General features: G+C 30.5%; 6 protein-coding genes and 2 long non-coding RNA genes across 16 annotated transcripts; 5 read left to right on the top strand and 3 right to left on the bottom strand.

The window, feature by feature from the left end:
- Nucleotides 1-408: 408 nt before the first annotated feature.
- L(1)g0320 (signal sequence receptor subunit 1 l(1)G0320) lies at nt 409-3,177 on the bottom strand. The gene is made up of 5 exons (XM_083040255.1): nt 3,069-3,177; nt 2,336-2,512; nt 2,003-2,262; nt 1,389-1,656; nt 409-969 (listed from the first exon to the last, which is right to left on the bottom strand). The coding sequence occupies exons 1-5, from the start codon at nt 3,130-3,132 to the stop codon at nt 896-898; spliced, it is 843 nt and encodes a 280-aa protein (XP_082896381.1). The 5' UTR covers nt 3,133-3,177; the 3' UTR covers nt 409-895.
- Nucleotides 3,178-3,600: 423 nt separating this feature from the next.
- Pick1 (protein interacting with PRKCA 1) lies at nt 3,601-7,638 on the top strand. Of its 4 annotated transcripts, none has more exons than XM_083039735.1 (6): nt 3,601-3,763; nt 3,947-4,011; nt 4,416-4,475; nt 5,375-5,693; nt 5,778-5,973; nt 6,047-7,637. In XM_083039735.1, the coding sequence occupies exons 2-6, from the start codon at nt 3,956-3,958 to the stop codon at nt 6,742-6,744; spliced, it is 1,329 nt and encodes a 442-aa protein (XP_082895861.1). In that variant the 5' UTR covers nt 3,601-3,763; nt 3,947-3,955; the 3' UTR covers nt 6,745-7,637. The 4 variants fall into 4 exon arrangements, with proteins under 4 accessions (XP_082895861.1, XP_082895862.1, XP_082895863.1 ...); XM_083039736.1 differs by having other exon boundaries at nt 3,947-4,287; XM_083039737.1 differs by lacking the exon at nt 4,416-4,475 and having other exon boundaries at nt 6,047-7,638.
- Nucleotides 7,639-7,920: 282 nt separating this feature from the next.
- On the top strand, nt 7,921-9,742 carry Rplp1 (ribosomal protein LP1). Its single transcript, XM_083039739.1, has 4 exons — nt 7,921-8,131; nt 8,715-8,868; nt 9,333-9,437; nt 9,651-9,742. Exons 1-4 carry the CDS (start codon nt 8,060-8,062, stop codon nt 9,662-9,664), a joined length of 345 nt encoding a protein of 114 aa, XP_082895865.1. The 5' UTR covers nt 7,921-8,059; the 3' UTR covers nt 9,665-9,742.
- Nucleotides 9,743-9,807: 65 nt separating this feature from the next.
- On the bottom strand, nt 9,808-14,855 carry LOC145937006 (synaptotagmin-5-like). Of its 2 annotated transcripts, none has more exons than XM_083039732.1 (8): nt 14,294-14,855; nt 13,715-13,879; nt 13,348-13,529; nt 12,779-12,981; nt 12,536-12,643; nt 12,326-12,446; nt 11,867-12,210; nt 9,808-11,787 (listed from the first exon to the last, which is right to left on the bottom strand). In XM_083039732.1, exons 2-8 carry the CDS (start codon nt 13,858-13,860, stop codon nt 11,482-11,484), a joined length of 1,410 nt encoding a protein of 469 aa, XP_082895858.1. In that variant the 5' UTR covers nt 13,861-13,879; nt 14,294-14,855; the 3' UTR covers nt 9,808-11,481. The 2 variants fall into 2 exon arrangements, with proteins under 2 accessions (XP_082895858.1, XP_082895857.1); XM_083039731.1 differs by having other exon boundaries at nt 13,715-13,865; nt 14,294-14,853.
- Nucleotides 14,856-15,966: 1,111 nt separating this feature from the next.
- On the top strand, nt 15,967-16,775 carry Nd-13a (NADH dehydrogenase (ubiquinone) 13 kDa A subunit). The gene is made up of 3 exons (XM_083040126.1): nt 15,967-16,146; nt 16,258-16,434; nt 16,605-16,775. The coding sequence occupies exons 1-3, from the start codon at nt 16,006-16,008 to the stop codon at nt 16,668-16,670; spliced, it is 384 nt and encodes a 127-aa protein (XP_082896252.1). The 5' UTR covers nt 15,967-16,005; the 3' UTR covers nt 16,671-16,775.
- A 393-nt stretch (nt 16,776-17,168) lies between these two features.
- Sys1 (Sys1 golgi trafficking protein) lies at nt 17,169-18,543 on the bottom strand. 5 transcript variants are annotated; one of them, XM_083040125.1, is made up of 3 exons: nt 18,404-18,543; nt 18,007-18,101; nt 17,169-17,801 (listed from the first exon to the last, which is right to left on the bottom strand). In XM_083040125.1, exon 3 carries the CDS (start codon nt 17,714-17,716, stop codon nt 17,234-17,236), a length of 483 nt encoding a protein of 160 aa, XP_082896251.1. In that variant the 5' UTR covers nt 17,717-17,801; nt 18,007-18,101; nt 18,404-18,543; the 3' UTR covers nt 17,169-17,233. The 5 variants fall into 5 exon arrangements, with proteins under 5 accessions (XP_082896251.1, XP_082896247.1, XP_082896249.1 ...); XM_083040121.1 differs by having other exon boundaries at nt 18,007-18,244; nt 18,404-18,541; XM_083040123.1 differs by lacking the exon at nt 18,404-18,543 and adding an exon at nt 18,313-18,382 and having other exon boundaries at nt 18,007-18,244.
- A 48-nt stretch (nt 18,544-18,591) lies between these two features.
- LOC145937197 (uncharacterized) lies at nt 18,592-21,112 on the top strand. The gene is made up of 6 exons (XR_014425517.1): nt 18,592-18,805; nt 18,995-19,435; nt 19,781-19,964; nt 20,108-20,330; nt 20,415-20,561; nt 20,702-21,112. It is a non-coding gene; the product is annotated as an uncharacterized LOC145937197 (long non-coding RNA).
- A 936-nt stretch (nt 21,113-22,048) lies between these two features.
- LOC145937047 (uncharacterized) lies at nt 22,049-24,916 on the top strand. The gene is made up of 5 exons (XR_014425467.1): nt 22,049-22,631; nt 22,733-22,883; nt 23,202-23,288; nt 23,850-24,291; nt 24,405-24,916. It is a non-coding gene; the product is annotated as an uncharacterized LOC145937047 (long non-coding RNA).
- The last annotated feature ends 506 nt before the right edge of the window (nt 24,917-25,422 follow it).

Here is a 25,422-nt window from a genome sequence, read left to right as displayed (position 1 = left end):
TTTTCAATTCTGTCTATAATGAGATTATACAGCTTTTTTCATCTAGCTCTAAAAATAAAATTAATGCTTTTAAAAAGAACAATTTAGAATATGAAAACATTATCAATTTTTTATTTGCATATCTTTATTTAAAAAATTGTTTTTAATAGTTTGACTGATAAGAGGAAAAAAGGGAGATAATATATATATTTTGTTAATAATTTAGATAATAATTACTTTAAATACTTTTAAGATAATAGAAAATACTGCAGTACACATATATATGTTTTAAATACATAATTCAATAATAAAATTTTCAACATAAGATATATGTACAATGAAAGAACGTTAAGTTTTTTAGATAAATTTATAAAAGTTGTTTGTACAAAATTGATTTTTTTATTGAACGTTTGCAATTGTTACAATAATTACAGAACGATTACAACTTTAGTTTTATCACACGCATTTGTGAAAATAACAGATTGTACTTGAAAAAAAAAATGAATGATCTAGGAGAAAATGTAAATCTTGCTAAGTACAATATGATTTTTTTTATATGTGGGTTTTGTGCAAAAACAAATTATTGATCATTATACTATTGTCTCTATAGAAATGTTAAACATACATGTACCTATATATTACAGAGATAAATTAGTTGTAACATTACAGAATACAGCCAAATGGCTTTTTCCATAATATTGCCCGACATACCGATCATTGAAAAATTCATATGTATGTATACATTTTGTATATCAATTATTGGAAACTGAATATTTCTTATTCATACAATTTGTTTCACTAGGATTCTGAAAATCCTAAATTATTTTTAAAAAATTATTGCAATTTTCTTACACAACGCAGATTCTGTTGTATCAATTTTAAATAATGTACATATATAAATATTAATATATAACATTCAGTCGTCAGAACCAACTGTTCTCTTCGTTTTTCTTTGTCTTGGACTCTGTTTTGGAGTTCTAGGAGATTTATCTGAGAAAAAAAAAAGATTAATTTAATTTTTGTATTCTGTCAATTTTGTATATAATAACTTTTGGTACAGTAACTAATTAAGAAATTTATCATATTAACTGGGGATTTGTATAAATGTGTGCAATTTTTGATTATATTTTTAATACATTTTTGATATTTGATAAACATAGAAACACAAAAAATAATGTTAAATAAATTTGTATTGTGCTTATTTAAAATCCGACTAGTTTCTAAAATATTATTTAAAATTATTAAGTCACTACTAAATGTAAAGAGTTTCAGAATTTCTTGTATAGTTCTAGAAAATTATTTTTATCATGGATAAAAACTCGCATGGAAATAATTTTATTAAAAAGCTATTTGACTCTTTTAATTCAAATTGATACGAATAAATTATTAACTATTAATTCATCACTTACTGATTCTATTGAGAACCTCCTTTGGCAGCCAATCATAATCTACATTATTTGGATTAGATGTGCCCATTTCTACTGCTGTTTTACGAGTAGTAGAAGAGCGCGACTTGCGTCCCAAAGATGATAACAACTGTTGACCTCCTACAAGAGCCAATATAATGCATGCTGCTAGGAATACATAAAGGAATACAGTTTCTCCATCGAGACCATCATCTAGCTCTATGATTTGTATAGTTTCATTAAAGACTGCTTCATTGTACGAAATCCCATTCTGCAAAAGCATGTGTTAATGAGATAACATTCACAATTTACTATATTTAAATTAATATTTAAATATACTAAAAAAAAGAAAAATAAAATTTCAAGACTTAATGTAGTAAACTAATAAAATGAATGCAGAATAGTTAATTAATATAATAGGTTAAAATATCAATTTTATCAATCAGAAGAACAATTCTTAATTTTAATAATATAAATATTTTTCTTGCTGTAAACAAAAATTTATACTTTTATATCTACAAAGTTTAGTATTATATGCCTTTCTTCTTTAAAACATTCTAATCTCTTTTTTCATGCCTTATATGAATAACATCTTACATATATAAAATCATACATACCGTATCTCTATAATTCAAATTAACATTCAATCCAAATGGTCTTCCAGCGAAACTCTCAGATGGTATGAAGGAATAAGCCAAGGTAGCTTCGTGCTTAGGTTTCACAACCTTGTTAAATGTGAATGTCGAGAAATTTTGAATATAAAAATTGAAGTCCATTGCATAACGGAAAGAGGCATCCAGCGATTCCAAAACAAAATCATTTTCACCTTTGTTAATAAAACCCACAAGAAATTCCACAACATTCCCAGCTGGTAATTCTATGAAATTCACAATTTTAGTACCAAAATATCATATGTTATAATCTCAATAGCGAAGATATAATTTAAATACCAAGAGTAGATAGCATGTTGTAAATCGGTTTTGTAAAAAGTATCGTTGTATCAGCATCAGCTGAGGCATTACTGGTATCTTCTACTGTTTCCTCATCTGTTACTATATTGCCTTCTTCACCTTCTACATCAACAATGTCATCAATATTCTCATCTTCTTGAGCATAGACACCGTACCCTATAAATATTAAATTAAATATGAAGATTTATGTGTTAAACTTCTTAATGCAAGATATGAAACCTTTTTCGTATAATATTTGAACATTGTGTACAGAGCAACAATTATAATAATTACATTTTCATATATTGTAAATTTTGCAGTTAGCAACTTTTATGCTTTGTGTGAGATCTATTATACATACACAGATTAATTCTTGTTACTATATTGTACAAATAAATATATATCCAGAGATATTTATATTTCTAAAAAAATGTATAAAAATCATAATCCATATTAGGAAAGGTATGAATTCTCTGGTTCATCACAAAAATATCCTTCTGTTTATTAAAGTTTTCCAGAATTATATTATTCGCGCACTTGACAAGAGTCGGCGTAATAAAACAGCTGGAATTTTCGGAATACAATCGTACAACTTCATTTAATCATTCGTTCGAAATTATTTCATAGATCAAGCCGTCAGATATTCAAGAAAAGAAGTGAATGCTTGTATATCGAGCGTTAATTGATCTTGCATATAACCATGAAATGCATAAGTCGTAAATCTCGGTATTACCTCCGTTGATTGCGAGTACAATCGCCGAAACGGCGAAAAATAGAAAAATGCTAAATCCCCTCATTTTAATCCAGTGCTCGGCAGGTGCTTCTTCTGTTAAGAATCCCGGTTAATTCGATCTCACATCCACTCACTGCGATGCCTCACTACGTCCTGCAACGGCGACGTTGCCTCGGCATAATGTGACGGCTACTATTACCAGCGTCTCGCCGCGTGGCTTACGTGGAGGGTCAACTGGGTAGTCGTCAATCCGTCAACGTGGAACGTGGAACGCGAACGCAACGCAGCACCGTGGCATCGCCACGGAACACAGGCAGACTAGAGAGTCTTATGCAGGGTTCACACCGTGCCTGACCTAGTCCGACATCCGACGTCCAATAGGAGAGCTTGTTTTCTAGGAACAAAAATGGCGGCGATTGAAATGCGCGTCTTCTATTGGACATCAGCTGTCATACGTCAACGCGGTATGAATTTTTCATTACGGCATATCATCTATATACTTGTTACGTTTATGTACTTCTGTATCTGACAGATGACGGATGCAGTGTATTTGTCATATGATATAGAGTTGGTCAGATGGGTGGTCTCTTTTAACCACTCTGGCGCCATAAAACACAAGGAAGAAGAAGAAGTCATATGATATATATTGTGTTTGATTATATCGGTTCTTAAATTTGCATCTTTTCCATCTAAATGTAAATATATTAATTCTTGTTATGCTCTGTCTAATATATAATAATAATAATTTTCGTAAAATTAACATTATTGTCAAATTTGATGTTTGATTCTGTGATTTGCGCTAAACGATCACAAATTGAATAAAAATTACGAGAGGAACGAAGCTTGGATATTATAAATAATATATCTAATTATTGTAGATTGCAAATATGACGGGCCTGGGGATGGACTTCGAAGACGATTTCTTCTTCGAGGAGGATAAAATGTTGGTTATGGAAGATTGCGGACATTGATTTTTACTTAGTTGTTATTTGTTACATGCTGCTGTCTTAATGTGCTTTCTTTCCTGATCATAACATGCATGCCCGAATGCCACGGTGCGGTGGAACCACAGTTTGACAAGCGATTCGACCTTATCCACGAATAGTAGCGCACTTCAAAATTCGAGTGGATCAACTTCGGATAAAGTTTCTGTTGCTCTTCCCACCGTACCATCGGCTAACGTCGAATTGCACCAATTAGCTATGATGGAAGATCGCATGTACGCACTATTTTTATGTCACAGTTCTATTGATTTTTTACTTCTCCTTTTGGCTTCACGCGTACCTCTTTTTGTATCAAATTTCAATTCTTTCTTTCTACATTGTCGCTTATCGTATTGGGATTTAGACCAGACATAGACCTGGTCGCACAAGATCAGTGTATACAGCAGAAGCCCATCAACCAGATGTAAGTCTTTTTCTTTAGCATTTTTGTTATCAACGATGTCTATATCATCAAATTATTTTTTATGATTTATACAAACAAATTATGATTTATATAATAAAGGAACTATTTTTTAATATCAAAGCTGATAGAATATATTAGTAGAAACAAGAGCAATTAATTTTTCTAACTTGAAAACTTGTATCAAGATTTAAGATTATAGCATTAGTATTTATGTAATTTCAAATAATACTATAACTTTGTAATCTTTCTTGGAGAAAAAATATAGGTTTTACATTTATGATATAAATATTGTGCTTTTATATAAATATATGATATATAATTTCATATAAATATTTAATTGTTTAGCTGGTTTTAATAATTCTATTGTTTTTATTGAGATATTTAAAAAAAAAACAGATACATATAAGAATAAGATTCTTGATATTTTTTATAAGTAGATTGTGGAATATTTCTCTTGCTATGCTTTATTTCTTAATACAATTTTGACTTATATTTAATTTTAATTAATTATATACATGTATATATATTGTAATTTTGATTAGATATGTACCTATATTATTATTTGCATATGTATATAGAAAGCTTCTTTTATTTGAGATTTAATTTTGATAATGTATGTCAAGTAATTTTTGTGCACATGAACATGATTCTTGTAATATGTACGAAAATAACTTACGCTATATATGCTATATTTATAGATTTTTATTTCATATATTTATTTGAATTTTTATACCTAGATAATCTTTCTTTATCATGCATTTTGCGAGCTTTGCAAAATTTAGCTATGTAATTACATTTTGTGATTTGTCTGAGAAATTCAGTTGTGTGTGTATATATGTATTTACATTTATTTAAAAATTGATTATATAACATACTTGTATTTTTTTCCAAATTCCCAGGGGTATGACAATTACATCCGGTAATGTCATGATACAGAAGGACGCCAGTAATCTTATCGGTATAAGCATCGGCGGTGGTGCGCCGCTTTGTCCGTGTCTGTACATTGTACAAATCTTTGACAATACACCCGTCGCTTTAGACGGTACTCTTCAAGCAGGCGACGAGCTTGTGGCGGTGAACGGGGCATCAGTAAGAGGCAAAACTAAAGTGGAGGTCGCAAAGATGATACAATCTTGCGATTCGCAGGTCAGCATCAATTATAACAAATTACACGCCGATCCGAAACAAGGTCGCACGCTCGACATAGCTCTCAAAAAAGCAAGTATATTTATATACTATTATTTATTTGTATATTTTTTTTTATTCTGTTGAAAAATTACAACTAAATTTTTGATTTTACAGGTGAAACATAGACTGGTCGAAGGTATGGGTAGTACTACGGCTGATGCTCTTGGACTGTCACGAGCCATTCTCTGCAACGATGCCCTTGTCCAAAGGTTGATGGCGTTGAAACGTACAGAAAATTTCTACAGAGGTCTAGTTACGCATGCCAAAGCTACGTTACACGCTTTCTTCGATCTGACACAGATCTACAAAGGTATTTTTTCCAATTAAGTATTGGAAGTCGCACATGTTTAAAATCATATGCTCAACTCGGCTGTATTCTTTAGTATTCGGAGACGCGTTCGCTGCTATAGGAGTGCGAGAACCGCAACCACGCGCTAGCGAGGCTTTCAGACAATTTGGCGAGCAGCACAGGCAAATGGAGAAGTTTGGCGTGACGATGCTGAAGACCTTGAAACCAATATTAAGCGATTTAGGAACGTATTTGAACAAGGCCATACCGGACACCCGGTTGACCATCAGTAAATATGCCGACGCGAAATTTGAATATCTATCCTACTGTCTGAAGGTGAAAGAACTGGACGACGAGGAGCAGAGTTGCGCCGCTCTGCAAGAGCCTCTCTATCGCGTGGAAACGGGTAACTACGAGTATCGGTTGGTGCTGCGATGTCGGCAAGAAGCTCGCGCGAGGTTCGCGAAGCTGCGCTCGGACGTGTTAGTAAAACTCGAATTGCTAGATAATAAGCACGTTCAGGATGTGGTCTGGCAGCTGCATAAACTCGCGGCCGGCCTGGCCAAGTACTACGCTAGCACGCGAGATCTGTTGTCGGCGGTGACACTATTCCCGGTCGAGGTCGACCTATCGCATTCCGCGTTTCAGTATAAATCCACCGGGCCGCAAACGCTGACGGATTCGAGCGAAGACGTCGAGGAATACGAGCCGGAGGAGAACCAGTGCAATATGAACGAGGAACTTCTTATCGATACATCGAATTTCTCAGCAGAACCTACGGATAATACATAGCGATATTTACATGCTTTTTAAAGAGTTTCATAAGCTGAATAAGATGATTTTTATATAACAATCAACAATGTATACAAAATTGTTTAATTTAATTCCAATTGTTATATTTCATGTCGTGTGAATGATGTATTGTATGCATATATTTCTTAAAATCGTGGTGAGTATAGAATTTCTAAATTTTTTGTTATATACTACAATATTATTAAATGCAACAATTGCATTTAATATTTCTGCATTGTTATTTGTTATGTACAGTAGAGAGAAAAGAGAAAGAGAGATAGAATATAATTATTTTCAACGCATAATTCGCAGATGTAAAATATATTTCTAACAGTTTTATTATCTTTCTATCTTCTACGAAGATATGTTAACAAATTAGTAATTCGTTACCAGATTTTATCTTCTAAGTCAAGTTGGAACAGTATTTATTCAAGTACAGAATATTAATTATATCTCTTTTAATTATAGAGATATTTATAATATAACAATTTGTAAAATAAGCTATATAATATATGAGAGATATACAAGAGTGCGGTACCACTAATGTATATTTGCAAAAATAAAATATACCAAAGCTATTATTTGTGATAGATATGAAAACTGTATATTTTTTTGTCATTCAGTCATAAAATTTTTCCGCTGTAAGAGTAAGAGGTGCACACATAAATGAAATAATATTCTCTAATATTATATATGCTATGATTAATATATATATGATTGTATGTGTTGTGTGTTGTGTGTGGGTAACATGGGCTTTTCTCCATTGTAATTAATATAACTAATTAATATAACTAATAGTGATAAACACAAGAGTAGCAAACATAAATCCAAAATATTAAAATAATGTTTCAACAATAATAAAATTGATTAAAAAAAGACAAAAAGAAATGAATTTTGTACATAAAACACACACACACACACACACATATATATATATATATACACATTAATGTCTAAAATTAAAAAGTAACAGATAGTTTTTGCAACCTTTTTTAATAAAAATTTTTAGTTTTATTTAAATAAAGAAATTTACTTTTAACGTTTTATATAACAAATTAATGACAAGTTTTCTGTTTTATATTCCAACAGATGTTTGATGAAATGCGACATGCGCATTGAATTTCGCGCCCATTTCCATGTCACGTGACATCTGCTGTGAAAGACTTCTCTTCCGGTCTCTTCGCTCTTCGCTCTTCCGCTTGAATCACGGGAACTTGAGTGCTTGTTCTCTTTCGTGGAGCTAAGGTCTTATCCGACAACTTGCACCATTTTTAAGTTTCATCTTAGTCTCAGAGACGAAATTTAAACATAAAAAATGATGACCGAAGCTGAACTCGCTTGCGTTTACTCCGCTTTGGTACTCGTCGACGACGATATCGCTGTAACTGTAAGTATCGTTTCACGTGGATTCTTACCGCGTTTGCACTATATTTACCGATCTCATCGCAATGAATATATCGGATTCTTAATATTTATTCATTAAATATTGCATTTGCATCAACTAACATTTTGTGTGTTTTCGTTAAAGTTTTTCTATTTAAAATTCTATTGTTAACCTCTCTTTCAAATGCCAGATATAGCATGGTGTATTTTATGAATTTCATTATATATGAAATCTATTACATATTTTATATAGGTATACTTTTGCTAAGATTTATTCATGTAAAACGCATTTATTTCCTGTCTATGTGTGCAACAAAAGAATATAATTTTATTTATAATCATATATATATATATTTATTTATTTAATATTTATTTTTATAATTTATTTGGTATTAATGAATATTGATAAATAAATTTAAATCAATGCTTTAATTGGCATAATATATTATAGTTATTATAGATAAAGGTATTAGAGATAAATACTTTGTTGTCGCTGCAGTTTCTACTAAGAAAAGACCTATGTGATAGATGTTAATAAGAATGTAAATATACCGCATTGAATTATATTGATCATTTTTATTCTACAGGGTGAGAAGATACAAACAATTCTCAAGGCAGCGAATGTAAATGTTGATTCTTACTGGCCTGGACTTTTCGCCAAGGCTTTAGAGAGCATAAATGTTAAGGATTTGATCACCAATATCGGATCTGGTGTTGGAGCTGCACCTGCAGGAGCAGGTGGTACGTATACTTCTTTCTGCAATAGTAAACTATTCACAATTGCGTAAATTTTAATTATGTTCCTTTTATGATTTATTACTGTAAAGAAGTGTAAGAGTTATTAAGTAGATATTTAGATTTAAATATGCTTTGAATCACAAGGCAGTTGCATTTAAGTAAAATAAACTTGAAGAATTTTGTTTAAGCTGATTAAAAAAGAATTGCAAACTTTTATTTCATATCCTCTTCATCCACTGATCTAGAATATTCAAGTAGCTAGTTCGGTCAGTAAAAGAGGAGAAAGAAAATGAAAACAAAAACTCTTTCTGGTTTTATTCACAGAAATATAACCAAGTTTTTGTTAGTAACATTATATAAAAATTGTAATTTTTAATATAATTTCAACTTTATGACATTGGAAAATATCTTTTTAAATGTCATCAATAATTCTATATAAACAATATTTGTGTTTTGAATTTTTAAAGCTCCTGCTGCTGCAGCAGCCGCTGCCAGCACCGAGGCTGCTCCAGCCAAAGAAGAGAAGAAGAAAGAGGAACCGGAAGAAGAGTCGGATGATGACATGGGCTTTGGTAAGAAATATTAAATTTATAATATTTAATGTCATAAAATAACGACAAAAAAAATACAGACATAAAGAACATTCAATGATTAATATAGCATGTATTATCTGAATATACATATGACGACAATATTTCAAAATGAGAATACAGTGAATCAAATCGACTTAATCAACGAAATATAATTAATTTCTATCTTAATCACATTGCACTATTTGGTTACAGGTTTATTCGACTAAGCACAAGGATCGTGTTGGTCCACTCCTTTTATATATGTACAGTTACATTGTACAATAAACGATAAAACAATTTGACAAGAGGTATATACTTTCTTTTTAACCATAGAAAAGCGATCACAAACAATGAAGATATACTTTTTCCATTTTTTTTTTTTTTTTTTTTTAATAATTGTTGCTATTATATGTCCTGTTTCTCTATATCTATGAATATCAATGAAACATGCACAGAACATGTTTGATAAACCATGCATAGGATGAAAATATATTATTTTCTATTTCTTTTCTGCTATACACACATGTACATCCGAATGTTTGTTTTCTCTAATGTGTCTATCGAGTGAACTACAATTCGAACTATGTTATCATATTTTGTCTTCGGCGTGCTGATTGGCAATATTTTAATTTAATAAATTTAATCTCGCTTTACACTATGTTTAAGCCTAGTTCCTTTGCAATCATATTAGATTATGAAATGAGAAATCATGAATTGTTTTCTTGCGATTATGTTGAAATAAACTAGTTTTATCATTACTCGTGTTTGAATATAAATTGATACTCTTCTTTCATTTTGTAAATTAATAAATAGCTGGAAATCTCGTAACTTGTAAAATTTATTTTTATTAGAAATATAAGATATGATTGAATTGTATATTTGAATTATATGAATTATTTGTATTTACTAATACCAGGTAAGAAAAGGGGCGATTTTTAATAGATTTTATAAATCCATTCTATCAAACGCGAATAGTGTAAGAAAATTAATTTATTTCAATGTAATATTTCGTAAGAAAAATTTGAGATTCTCTTTCTGTCATATAATTCGACATGATTGCAATGAGGAAACAGGAATCTTGATAACAATTATTCCATCAATGAAAGCCTGCTTTCATAGATGAATTCATCTTTTTTCTCTTTTATGTAATAATCTGTCTTGTGTAACAAAATGTGAAAACAATTTTATATATATCACTATGACATAGAATCAACGTGTGCGATTATTACAATTTGTCATAATTCAACTCTATTATATATTTGTAGCTTTTATGCTTCGTAAGATGATTGATAGGATATAACATCCTGTCACGTTTCATTGTTAATCAGTTGGTGTGTATGGAACGGAAATGGTCATAAAATATTTGATGTACATAAAAATCTGGATGCATATCAAATTTCCTATCATCATTTCTTTCATGCGCGGTAAAATATAAAAATATATATAAAATATAGTGTATACTGTTGATAACAGCGTAAAACGTATTGAGTATCGTTTGATATGCGGATTCGACTGTTATCAGCAATATAATTATAATATTTTAGTATAACAATCGATCATAAATATAAGACTCAGTGTAAGCAAAAATAGATATGGCAATTATTTTTGCCAATTTGCTAATAATATAGTATAAATGTTAATAGAAATAATTCGTATAATAATCGTTATATACAATCGAAAGCCGTGTTACGAAACCTGCTATGTTCTTAGAGGTCTGTCGATGCAAAAAAATATGTATTCTGAAAATACAATTATCAGGAAAGCTAGGACTGATTATGAGAATACTATATTATGTTATAATAATACTATAAGTTATAACTATTATACGGTATACGGCGCCAGCGCATCAATTTGCATCGTTTTCTAAAGAAGATATATATTTTGGAATATCAGTTTCGTTTATTCAATATTGAACTATCTTGTTTATTCAATTCGTGAATGGAAGAGATGATCAACCCTTGATTTTTCACGGAAGCATTTCATTGTACATTTCAAAACAGTTATACGATACGATGCATTCTCATATATTTTTTAACATATTCTCTTAATCTTTCAAGTCGCCGTTATCGCTGTGTTGCCCTTCTGGTTCCGACAACGGTAACCATTGCGCTGAAGCACCTTTGCCGGATAATACGCGCTGAAACAATTCTCTTTGGCACGAGCCGGATACCTCGCATTTGGCTAAGAGATCGCCGTTAGCTCGCAACACGGAGAATTGTAAGACACACTTCGGTAACACGTCGCTACTGATGTCAAAGCTAAGGATATCGTTCCATACAGGACTAGTAGTCCCACGCTGTATACCCGATTTTTTCTTCTTGAGACTCTTGCCATCCTGAATGAGCGATACCTAAAACACGATGCAGAGATATTAGCGACAAGAGTAAAAAGATTCAAGGAAAGTTCACTCTATATGTATATGTACGTACCTTTACATACGAGTTGGCATTCGCAGGATCATCGAGAACGGGTAAATTTCTCGCCCTGACGACGATAATTGTCAGTTTCTCCAGAGACACCTGATACGAGATGGAAACCATCAGTTCTCCTAGAGGTGGTGCCTTAAAACCACCCTCCGCCCCATATCGCAGAACTGGTTTCGTGATGGTGATCAAGTTTATACTAAGATCCGGCACGGAGCCTAGGGGAAGCTGCACATAACCCAAACCTCGATGTCGAGTGAACGCATCAAAATCATAGAGCAGGACTTCCAATGTCCTTCCGGCCAATGATGATGCGGGCGTTACTTCGAAGACAAAATCCTCGTCGAATACTAGAGAATAATAAAGAAACGAAATCAGATGTACAAGGTATCTTTTTTATATTTCTTTTGAACAAGTTTTCTTCTCCTTCATGATGAGTTTTGTGAATAATAAGAAAATATTTACCAGGATTTAGAGTACGCCTGTGTATCGTGGTTTGCCATACGTTGCTTCGGTCAGGCAGCAAACGTATCTTAGCGTAAGGATCCGCGATGCCGCTCAATTCCCGGGCACGAAGATCATGCGCCTTCAAAGAAGAAAATAATTATTACAACTTTATATATTTAGCGAGACGAGAGATAAATACGTCATGCACGCGAGAAATTGAAATATTACCTCGATAAGTCTCACAGTAAGTATTCCAGCGTTAACATCGTAGATCAATCCCAGTTTTAATTCACCTCTGATTTCATCGGATGATGAGGTCGAAGAGGATGAGGAAAGCTACAGATAATAGAAATATAACATATAAATATATGTGAGCCGCGTTAAAAAATTAACAAATCGGCAATATTTATATTATAATAATTATATTATAATATTAAATAATAGGGTATAATAAAACTGTACGATGTGTACCTTGTGTCGCCGAGTCGAGTCGACGATTTCGACGCTATTTAATCGGGACTGACAATGAGATCCGTCTATATTTCGTGGCGGCTGCCTGACGATTACCATGCGCTTCTCGGATGCGACCACTGCACCTTCCGGAAGAGGTGGTGCGAGCGGACTCATCGGAGACGGAGGAATATCATCCGATTCCGAGAGATGCTGCTGCATAACTGCAAAAAGAAAATCCAGGTAGAAGAATATATATACAATAGAAAAAAAATAAGATAATGCCGTTCTTTTCAATCGATCCAACGTTCTGATTTTAGATATATTCCGAGAGAATATATATATATATATATATATATATATATATATATATATAATATAAACATTGTTACATGTTTTTTTTCAATGCATGTGTAAAATGTCATATATTAAATTTCGGGAATATTTTTGTAAAGTATTATATATTTTTGATAAAGATTAATACATGAATATTAAACTGACGCGATTTTTTTAAATTAAAGTTTACTTAATAACAATCTAATCTTTCTATTCTCAATAGGATTTTCGAGAGAGACACCCGATGCGTCTACCTCTTCTAGGAGAGTCGCTGGCAATGCTGTCAAACACATGATCTGATTGCCATTCGTCGTCATCAGAGTGACTGTCACTACGCCTGGTAATTTTGTTATCTCGCGAAAGCGCGACACCAACCAAAACGTCCTTCGACGATCTGGCTGCCTCCTCGGCTCTGTCCAGCAAATCCCTTTCAAACCTATAAAAGAATCACATTATTACATTATTTATTCCTTTATACATTTGTATATATAAATTATATTTTAGATTTTACCGAGTAACATTATCATATAATATTTCAGAACGAAACAAGGTGATCAGCCGCATGTCTTATCCGAACGTGTGAATGAACAATGTACTTGGGAAAAACACAAAGATACGTGCCAGTTAAGTGGTCCTCCGACCGAAGTAAGCAGCGGCGATCGTCGGCGACGTGCACAAATGGTATAGACAATCACTGCCGAGATCGCCCCGGTAGCGGCTCCAACTGTGCCCAGAACAGCGACTACTCCGGCACCGTGAACATCCATCTTATCTATAATTGCGAAACTGTATCCGCATCATTTAAATCGTTTAAATTTTCCGGCAACGAGCGATTTATGTGTCGCGACATATCGCGGTTGTTAAACAGCTGTCATTCAATCTCTCCGAGAAATTAATCCCAACAATATTATCGACTTGAAGTCGTAATTACGCTTTGCGTATTTTATACATGAACACATTTCTCTTTGCGTGTGTATGTACGTCCCTTTTCAATGCAAATTTATGAAAAGAGAAATATCATTTACAAGTCGTACTGATGGTCACCTGACGCTCATTGTTTTATTAAAGACCATTCTTTATAGATTACCGTTGTAAGGACGAAATGTACGAACGGATTTACAATAGAAATGTAACACAGGAGACACAGAGATCATCAGTTCGACATACGGTAGAGCGATATAAATGTACGTTGACACTCACCCTCAGTCGTTTCCGCGACGTTACATTATTCTCTCGTACAGCTGGAAGAACAAATAGCTAGCGAGCGAGGACTATTCCGTGGCCCTTCAATAAATCACAACAGGAACATCACTAGCTCCGGAAAGCAATTCGTCACGTCCACTTCGCGACTGTCCACAGTTACATATATACATACACTCTCTGTCCGCTTACCCTGTATAGACTCATCCCTCAGAAGAGCGTTTCCGTGCGCCTGCGTCCGTATACAAGCGATGACGAGGGATCATCGAGCGACCTTGAATTAAGGGAGTGAAGAGTGCGTTTCGGAAAGTTTTCATCTCGCTTGTATGCTTGCGCAAAAAGTATAGTCGACAAAGATGGAAATGGTGAAGAAAAGTTCTAAGAACCAAAATTAATATACAAAAAATTTACAGCCCAAATAATTTTCGCACACGAGTATTTTAGGCGTTATAAAAAAAAATTCTTAATGTCGCGAATAAAACGCGTATAACGATCATTAGGGGTTGAAGCGTGACAATTTTTTATAAGATTTCGGCTATCATTGTTGATCATTAATCGATTTTTCTCGACAGCCTCAAGATCTTGTTAATAAATAAAAAATAATTTTAATCTTATTTTTAATTTTAAATATTCTTTATAATATTTATTTTTTTCTTTTTGTTGAAACTGAGAACAAATATAGCTCTAAATACATAATTCATAATTTCTTTAAATAATTTGTCATAAAGCGGAATCGTGTCAACTTAAATAATCCGGCACTGAGAAGGAGACTGCTGCTTATCTGCTTATCCCTATTGATACATCAAGAGAGAAAGAGAAAGAAAGAGAAAATCGATATCTTTATTGAGATTTTCGTGCATAATCGCGTCCTAAATCCTAAATTTCCCAGTATCATTTTCGTACAGCGAGTCCAAATCGTGCAATTCGTTCTTAAAAATTTTTAAACATGGAATGTTTAATAAAAAAACTCGGTACACAAGTTAATACAATTCTTTTTTTTTTTTATTTTTTTACCTTGTTTTTTACGCGTGTACGTGAGGAGGAATAATAAAGATGTAAGCACGCGAAATCTTATTGTTTATGATTCGACACGTTGCATTTTAAGTAGAAGTCTAAAGATGCTCTTTTTGCTTCAAAATATAATGAGACATAATTGAATCAATAATAATATTCTGCCTGCAAATAAAAATTCTATCTGCAAGTAAAAATTAAATAACGTTTAATTTTTATCATATATGTTTATCATTTAGATTTAATTGAACTATCTTAAATATATATATATATATACTGTACATTTTAATCTATTTAATTGCTGGTTTTTTTTTATATAAATGTTTTACTCATAAATATATAAAATATATATACTAAGATTTGCGCTTGTGCAATGATAACGTTCTGTATAAATTAATAAATATTTGTAGCTTCTATATATATACATATATATATATATATATATATGTAACTTGTACTGTAAAAACAAAATATATGTATGTATATATATTTAACATTCTAATTTCTAATAATATAGTATTATAATAATATTAATAATAATTTTTATGTATTATATATATTTATAAATTGGAGAGAAAAAGAAAAAAACATAGAAAAAGAATAATCTCTTTCTCTCTTGTCACGTGACTGATTTTAGTTCAGTCATAACCTGAGCAGCGGCGCTGAAATTGATCTCCGTTAGCAATAAACAATCGTCAAGTATGGCGACCAAAAGGTTAAGCGGATTATGTACCCCTTTTAACAAGTTATACAGAAGTAATGCGTCTGCGGTAAATGCGATAACGCAACGTATGTATGCAACTGTGGACGAAGGTGACACTCAAGTCACTCACACTGGTCAGGTGAGCTATCCTTCATTCGCTCATTACTTTATTTGAAGGAAAAGAAAGGGGTGAACTCTTTCAATAACTATGCTTTTTTTCTTAAACCAATAAATAACATTACTTTATCAGGTGTTCGAGAAAGATGATTATCGATTGGTAAGGTTTGTGGACAGGCCAAAGGAAGTAAATAAAAATTGGTCGATTAACTTGGTAAATGAAGTGCCATCATCTCCTAAAAAAGAAAGAATAGTAGCTTGTGATGGTGGTGGAGGCCCACTTGGACATCCTAAAGTGTATATAAATCTGGTAAGATATGTATCAATGCATACGTGTAGAATATTTATTCAATCATTTGTTAATCAATATTAAGAGTTGAACAAATTTAATTCGTAAACAGCACTATGAAAATATAACGGATTAAATCTATTGTATATATATTTTTAAAAAAAGATTATATTTATTTTATTCCTTTTTAGGATAAACCAGGCAATCATACTTGTGGTTACTGCGGTTTACGTTTTTATAAGGAAGATCATCATTAAGTGATCACTGTATAAGTAGTTACATTATCAATTAAAAAATGTGTATATATTTTAGGATGCTATGTGCATGTTTTGTGTTGAGATAAAATAAAATTGTGCAATTTATGCAATACAATTTAATTAGATTTTAAACTATTAATATATCTATATATAACTTCCTGTCGAGTAACGCATCAGTACTATGACAGTTTTGTATCTCCCAATAAGATATTAATAAATATGTAATTAATATAAATAAGTTTAAGATATCAAAATTGGAATTTACACCATTTATTAAATATAATTTGAAAGATATTGCTTAATATTATATATAAATATGTTTAAATAATTAGTAAAAAATATATAAATCAGAGTTAAATTTTAAAAATTTATACTTATTTATGAAACAACTTTTAAATACATTAGGAATTAACGTTTTTTCGATAATAAAAATTCTTTGATAGAAATTTTACTTTTCTTTGATCAGATATTTAACTAGCCCAATAAAGAATATATGTATTTACTGAAAAGATTTTATTTATGCTTTATCTTTTATCTCACAAATTTTTATATACGTTTATATCTCATAAGGCTGTCTTTTGACTGTTCATACTTAATGGTATTGCTTGCAGTTCCGTTCTCATACAAAGAAATTCTCCGCAGACGCACATTATACTTAATGATACGAGATTTAAACACCACCAGCTGAAGGATGTTGGATAAGTTCCATTGTACATCCAGCAACAAATCAGATGAATACAATGGGCCGTACATGCAAAGTCCATGCACAATTTTGTTCTTTGCACTAACCACCATAATGCAAATGCACCCACCAGTGCATTTAGAATAAACGTAACAATAACTAATTGTCCTCCAAAATCACGAACATGTATCTCCTTGTATTGAAAGACATAATCTAATGATTTTGTCGAACCTAGTATCGATGCGACGATCCAAATCCAAAATCCAAGACAGAAGTACATAACAGTTTGCACAGCAATTATCTGGGAAATTATAAGAATTGGATCCCATGTCGTCTTGCGGAACTGTCCAGCAAGATTATTCATTATGTTGCACTGGAACGGCAACTTATTATAGAAATAAAAGTCTTTTAAATGGATATACAAAATCTCTCATTATTCTGTCAAATACCTGCAAGTGACAAAAATAAATATAATGGGAATAAGATATATAATAAAGGAATAATAAAATAATAATGTTAAAATATAAAAAAACAATATCTTTTTATAAAGCAGTAATTTTTACAAAGATAAATACACTAAATATATAATGATTTTGTTTGAAAATATTGATTGGAAAATTTGAGGCTAGTATCACCATATGATGTAATACTTACATTATAAACCGAAATATGTTGGATATTATCGAAAACTGAATGCGAAATCATCCAATTTGTAAAGTATATTTCCAAATATACTTCGCAGGATACCACTTATAAAAAAAGAACATCCGTAAACAGAATTACAAGTGTAATGTGAAAACCATGTCAGCATGACTGTGATTAACTAAGTACAAGACATCATCAGCTCAATTTTTAATCTGAGTTGTATATAGAAAAACGTCTCCTTTCTGTACTATAAATAAAAGAAGAGACAAAATAAAATTTTTATTAACAAATTTATTCACTCGCAAAATAACCCACGTTTATTTACTATATTTTATCAAATCAGCTGTACACAATAGATAAGCGAACTCTATGGTCGATAATGTAGTTTACTAGCTGCAATGATTACCTTTTACGCCCGTAAATATGCCTGAATTAAAACCTCTTCGCATATATGTTTTCCTAAATCATGCCTCTTTGCAACACATGCTTTGCTATTAACTCTGGCGAGATATGATACAGAGAACATACTGTACAAAGGGTACGTTTCACAACACGTTCGCAACGATCGCGGAATCATTTCATCCTTGTTGTTCGCCTGAAGTTAAATAAAGACAGATAACGCTCGCGAGCGTTGCGGTCGTTAAGTGGAACGCAGCCAAAGAGGCATGATTTAGGAAAACATATATGCGTAAAAGATAAACACACTGTGTACGTAAACACATAATGGAGATTATAATAATACGGATTGAGAATTAAGAAGATACAATTTTGTCCGCATAGAACGCGCTTTTCCAGGAAGCTGCTGCATGTAATTAATATTATATATTAACAATTTTCGCTTTTCTTTTCACTGGATTTAGACACAATTGTTTTGATCAAACACTTGATCAAGGATTCGTCAAACACTCAACTACTGTTTATGATAACAAGACCGAATAATTTGATGATTCTCTCTCTATTTTGTTATTTTGAAAATTTATTATTTTCTCTTTCGCAGACTGAAGAAGAAGGCACTGAAGGAGGAAGAGTTTGCGAAATTTGTGAGAGCTTTAAAGCTGTCATAATTCGTCGAGAACATTGTTATTCCTCATATAGAATTAGAGAACAATACATCTATTGGCATGTGGCATCAGCGTTCTGGGAAAAGTTCGAGAATACAGAGTACAGCCAACAGGGAATTGTTCAAGCATGCTGTGGATGATCTGTACATTATGTTTACGGAGTTTCTACCTGTTCTAATAAAATGTTGGAATATATAAGAAGGACAAGTATGCGGCTACGGATCCATAAAGCACCAAAAATGATATGAAGGCACAATTCAAGCTCATTATCAGAGTTACATTGTTGAAACAATTATTATTGTGTCACGAATGTATTATAGACCAGATCTATAAAATTGCCTTTAATGTATTCTGTAATTCAGACAACTCTTTTCAGGGTAAATATTTATCTTAATATACTCACTTTGTGATTTATCTAATACTTATGAGATATATACAGAAATATATGTCTTAAATCAGATATATCAATTAATAGAAAACTAGTTGAGCTGAAATTATTGGAGAGACTCGTAGGAAATTGCACTCACACATCATTAATTTATATTTGTATAAAGAATCATCTGATTAAAAAAACATGCGACAACATTTGACAAGTCATAATAGATTTCATTAGGAAACGTATGTGAACGTTTTTATTTCTCTCTTTTTATTAATCTCATATAATTTATAATAATTATAATAATGATAGTAATATCTATGATGTAATGTTTTATTTTTTACAGTGGCTCAAAATTGTTGTCATGAGTTAGCGGATAAGAATCTATTTTGGTGGTTTTTTGAAAACTGTTGCACTTAGTGATGAAATCTGTGTAGTGCCATAAGTAAATTTAAATAGAAATTATCTCTATTTTTTATATGGAACATACACCAAGATAAGGATCGATCATCTATTCAACATAATAATAGGTACAAATGTCGAATATATATATATATATATAAATTTTTTATATCATATATAATTTATAAATATAATTTATAAATATATATATATATATTTATAAATTTTATTCATAAAAAAACATGTATTTGCATGCTATACTTTTTTCCAGAATATCTCGAGTCACAACCTGCGATGAATGATCTGAATTTGCCTGGGAGGAACGGCTCAATGGAAGGATCTTAGGAATTTTCAGAAAGCAATTAAAACGAGACTCTTACATACCGGGGTGAACACCCCGGATATAGATCGCCGCTATAAAAAGATAAAATGAAAATTGTCAAGTATCTCGATCTAATGGGAGTTTTTCTGGAAGCTGTAACGGAACCTTTCAAGTGAGATCTCAACTTATCGCATGTAGATTCTTATGTGTCCGTTTGTTATCTATATTGATTTGTCGAATATGTTTATTTCTTCAGGAGTTATTTGGAAAGCAGAGAGGACATCGTACGTTCTGTCGTTAACTGTCTGCTGAAAGATTCGCCGAGCAAATTGGCCGACGAATTGGTAAAGGACGTGCAATTAAACAACAGTTGGACGATCAGCGAGACTGAGGATTGGAAAAGGTGAATGCCGGATCCTGTCAACGTTAATCCCAGTAAACCGCGAAATTTCATTAGTCGCGTTATAAAAGCTGCTGTGTGTTGTACTGGCTGGCTTCAGTATTGTATAGCGTCAGTATTAAATATAGAATTTGTATTTTCAGCTAAAACAACGCAGCAAAGTGTCTGACATAATCTCTACCCTGGTGAAGGTGTACAGCAGTCAGGATTTATTTATCAATGAGTATCGCACAATTTAGTGAAGGAGTATCAAGCTGCAACTCAACTCGATTATCTTAGTTGGAATCCAAGCAAAACAGATACATAAAATATCTAAGAAATACAAAATATAAGTGTGATCATAAATATAAAATTATATTATATTATATATATAATATTATATAAATATTATATAAAATATTATATTATTAAATTATATTATTAAATATAAAATATTATATTAGAAGAAAAATATTTCTATTGCTAGTTTTCAAAATTAAATATCTTTTTCTAAGATTATTATTCTAGAACTTTAGAAAATATAATGCGAGTGACAAATTTTTTATAATTCCATTGTTCTGATATTTCTGATTATCTTATATTAGAAAATATATTGTTACCTGAAATAAATATTTTATTTATTAAATATTACTCAAAATAAATATTTTATATTTAATAAATATATTTTTTAAAATTCAATATATATATGAATATGTAATATAAATTCCACGCATATGCGCGAGAAATCCAATACACGATTTATTAAAATTATTGATTATAATAATACGTAAAAAATAATATAATAATGTATTTTATATTTTATTTATAATATAAATGTATATCTATTATTTATTTTTATTTATTTTTTTTTATTGTAATATAATTATAATATATAATTAAATTTATTTTTATTTATGCAAGACCGTGATTACAATAAATTGTACAGAAAACAGAAAAATATACATTTAATAATAATAAAACATCATTAATTCTACTAATTTCTTACTAATTCTATTTTTCATTTAACGGCTTGTCGATTAGCGATTTTTATTTATTTATTTGATTTATAATCTTAGGACTCTTGCGTTTATTCAGTGGGAGAATCTGCGAAAAAAATTAATTTTCATATATTTTTGTTATTAATTTACAGATAATTATTAATACAATTAACGTGCAATAATACGAGTCTTTTAATATCTTCGATAATTCATCTAAATTAAGGGATTTATATATTTTGCGAAGAGATAAATAGTTAACGAGCAATAATGTATATGTCTTATTGCGCTCGAAAAATCGTCTGAGTTAATAGGGGAACATATTTTGCGAAGAGGTATAGTGTAGTAATATGTGTCTTTTCAGGTCCGAAAAATCGTCTGAGTTAATAGGAATACATGTTGTGCAAAGAGGTTAATCGAAGTAACGTCGGTAATAAAGGTTGCTAATTTATCGATAATAACGTCGATAATTTACCAACCTTCATTACCGACGTTACTTTGAGCAACCTCTTTGCATAACATGTATTCCTATTAACTCGGACGATTTTTCGAACGTCTTAAGAGACACGTAGCAAATATGAGATACATAACCTGTTTTAAATTAAACTAAATTTATTAAATAATGCTAAATAATTTTTACAAATTGATAATACTCGTAAATAAAAAATTCATAATAATAAAAAATACAATATGTATCACTATGAACGTTGTCATTAACAATTATTAAAATATTTAGTCATAATGTTAAATATCGATGACAGCTTTTACGCGAAAATTGTAATAAAATGCCGAAATAAGGAGAAAAAAAGAAAAAAAAACAAAATACTGCATTTCAAAAGAAAATTGATAATAAAAGAAGAAAAATAAGGATACACAAGTACATATAAATTATGGCAGTGCAGATGTCACACAGACATTTTTCTGGCTTTTACAAAAATCTGTTTCCATACAAATTGTGCAAATCCCATTAACAAATTGGAGGATGAGTTGCTATTGGATCTCTCAAATAAAGATATATTTCTGTCATGTGGATTTAAATGTATGTAGGAGAAAACATTTATTGTTAAAAAGCCAAAACAACAAACAGAGAAGAATACAGGTATCTTTCTTTTCACTTTTCTTATAAAAAGAGTTATATATATTTTTTCCTCCCTTATATACAAATTTATATATAAAACTGTACCGAAACTTATGCGACAGGTGGGCGATGAATGCTTAATAGCATCTTTGAGCTTGTTTCAACTTGAGTTGTTCAGAATTATTGGAACCCATAATGTTCATATTCAAAAATGATCTTTAGGAGATCCAGAAGATCCTTATGATGAGAGTTATTTAAGTATTCATTTTATGTGTAAGTATTCATTTTTCAAACAAGTATATCTCTGAAGTATATAAAATTTTTCTACAAAGTATTATTTATATAAAAAAAAGAATAGAAAGTAAAACAATTTATATAGCACAGTATCAATTATATAAAATAAAGATAAGTATTTTAAAAATGTATTTTAATATTTATATGAAAACTTTGGAAATTTAGATATATAATATTTAGATATAAAATTAATTTTGATTTCTTTGGAAATTTATTAAGTTTTTTTTTATTATATACAATTTTATTAAGATTATTATTATATACAATTTTCAAACTTTATATTCTATTAATTTACAGATAATGCGGTTGACGTGCAGTAATACGCGTCTTTTCATACTCTCAAAAGTTCGTCTGAATTATTCGGAAAATATATTTCGCGAAGAAGTAAGTAATGCACTTTACACAAGCAATAATGTGCACCTTTAGATATCTTCGAAAATACACATTAAAGTTATTAGGAGATTTTGCGAAAATATGTGAATAGTGCAAACGCAGTAAGGTATCTTTTAATATGCTTGAAAATTCATTTCTGAGTTAGAAGAATATGTTTTACAAAGAGATCAGTGGAACTTTATAATAATGCACAATTTTATGTGATAAATTCGTAAATTAAAAATAAAATGTGCATATTTATATTTATCAGTATATAATTTTACTTTTATGCATTAACAAAAACATTTCTTTCTTCCAAGTTTGGGATTTTTAATTGCAATTTATTTAAATAATACCATAAAGAAGCAAATGTAATGCTTGCTTTGTAATATTCTGCAATTTATTAATTTTGTCCGCATAGAACGCGCTTTTCCAGGAAGCTGCTGCATGTAATTAATATTATATATTAACAATTTTCGCTTTTCTTTTCACTGGATTTAGACACAATTGTTTTGATCAAATACTTGATGACTCTTTTTTTATTTCGAAAATTTATTATTTTCTCTTTCGCAGACTGAAGAAGAAGGCCCTGAGGAAGTTTGCGAATCTTGCCGAAGATGAGAGAGTTTTAAAGCTGTCATAATTCGTCGAGAACATTATTATTCATCATATGGAATTATAGAACAATACATCTATTGGCATGTGGCATCAGCGTTCCAGGAAAAATTAGAGAATACAAAGGACAGCCAACAGGGAATTGTTCAAGCATGCTGTGGATGACCTGTACATTATGCTTACGGAGTTTCTACCTGTTCTAAAAATGTTGGTATATATAAAAAGAACAAGGACGCAGCTACAGATCCATAAAGCACCAAAAATTATATGGAGGCACAATTCAAGCTCATTGTCAGAGCTACATTGTTGAAACAATTACTATTGTGTCACAAATGTACTATAGACCAGATCTATAAAATTGCTTTTAATGTATTCTGCAATTCAGACAACTCTTCTCAAGGTAAATATTTATCTTAGTATAAAAAAAAAAAAGAAAAGAGAAAGGATAGATAATCCATTTTAACAAATATCGTTATAATTTATTTAATGTTAAATACATAATATCTTTTACAGAGAGAGAAAAGAGATTGTTGCATCTCGTTAATTGTTTATGATATCTATAATTATTAGTGCAAATATATTCATATTCTCTTTTTCTTGTCATAAAAAATTATGCATATATTGTTTACTTCTAACAATAAGTATAATATATACACGTAAATTAATCTAAAAGAACAAAATTGAGAAAATTTTAATAAGACCTTTCTTCTCTTTCTTTTTCATATTCTACTATATCTCTTTAAATTTAGCATTTTTATTTTTATAATACTTTCTCCAAAGGGAGATTTATATTGAGCATAAATTATATAATTGATACAATAACAATATGTTGGATAACATTCCAACATATATACATACAATAGAAAAGCGATGTAAACTTTGTTTTATATATATGTTATATATACACACAGGAGAATATTTATATATATCATCTTAAAAATATACTATTTCTATCTTATTTGGATAACTCATATATTTAGAAAAAAAAGTACATAGGCACTTTAACGCACATCCGTGTCTTTTATATTATATGTATATATTTATATTTAAAAAATTAGGCATAATAGTTACATAATATTTTCAAAATTCTATATAAGAAATATTCTTAAAAAAGATATTTACTTTTTAAAAATTATTTATAACTGTAACAAGTTAAAAAGTTATTATCCATATTTCTATATAAAATGTAGTACATAAAGAAAATATGAAAATGATTGTTAATGCATGAAGGAAATATAAGACATTTTAATTCCTGTATATTGAATAAAGTTGCAGCATAAAAAAGTATTCATCGTGAAATTTTTAAACAATATTAGATTAAATCATAATGTGTTCCAATAGCTTATGCACTTTTTTATCTACTATGTGATAATAAAATTATTTAAACGAGATATCAGCTGGAAACATTTTAGTACATATAGTCATATATAGCATCATTAACACTTTATATTCAGCGCAATCCAGTACACATATCATATTCTATATTAATTGATTGCTATCTATTCAAAGAGAAAGATCTCATTTGTAATAT

Source organism: Prenolepis imparis, unplaced genomic scaffold (genome assembly GCF_030444845.1).
Source record: "Prenolepis imparis isolate NDT839.2.m4 unplaced genomic scaffold, iyPreImpa1.0 SCAF_6, whole genome shotgun sequence".
NCBI lineage: Eukaryota > Metazoa > Arthropoda > Insecta > Hymenoptera > Formicidae > Prenolepis > Prenolepis imparis.
This window is presented reverse-complemented; position numbering and strand designations above follow the sequence as displayed.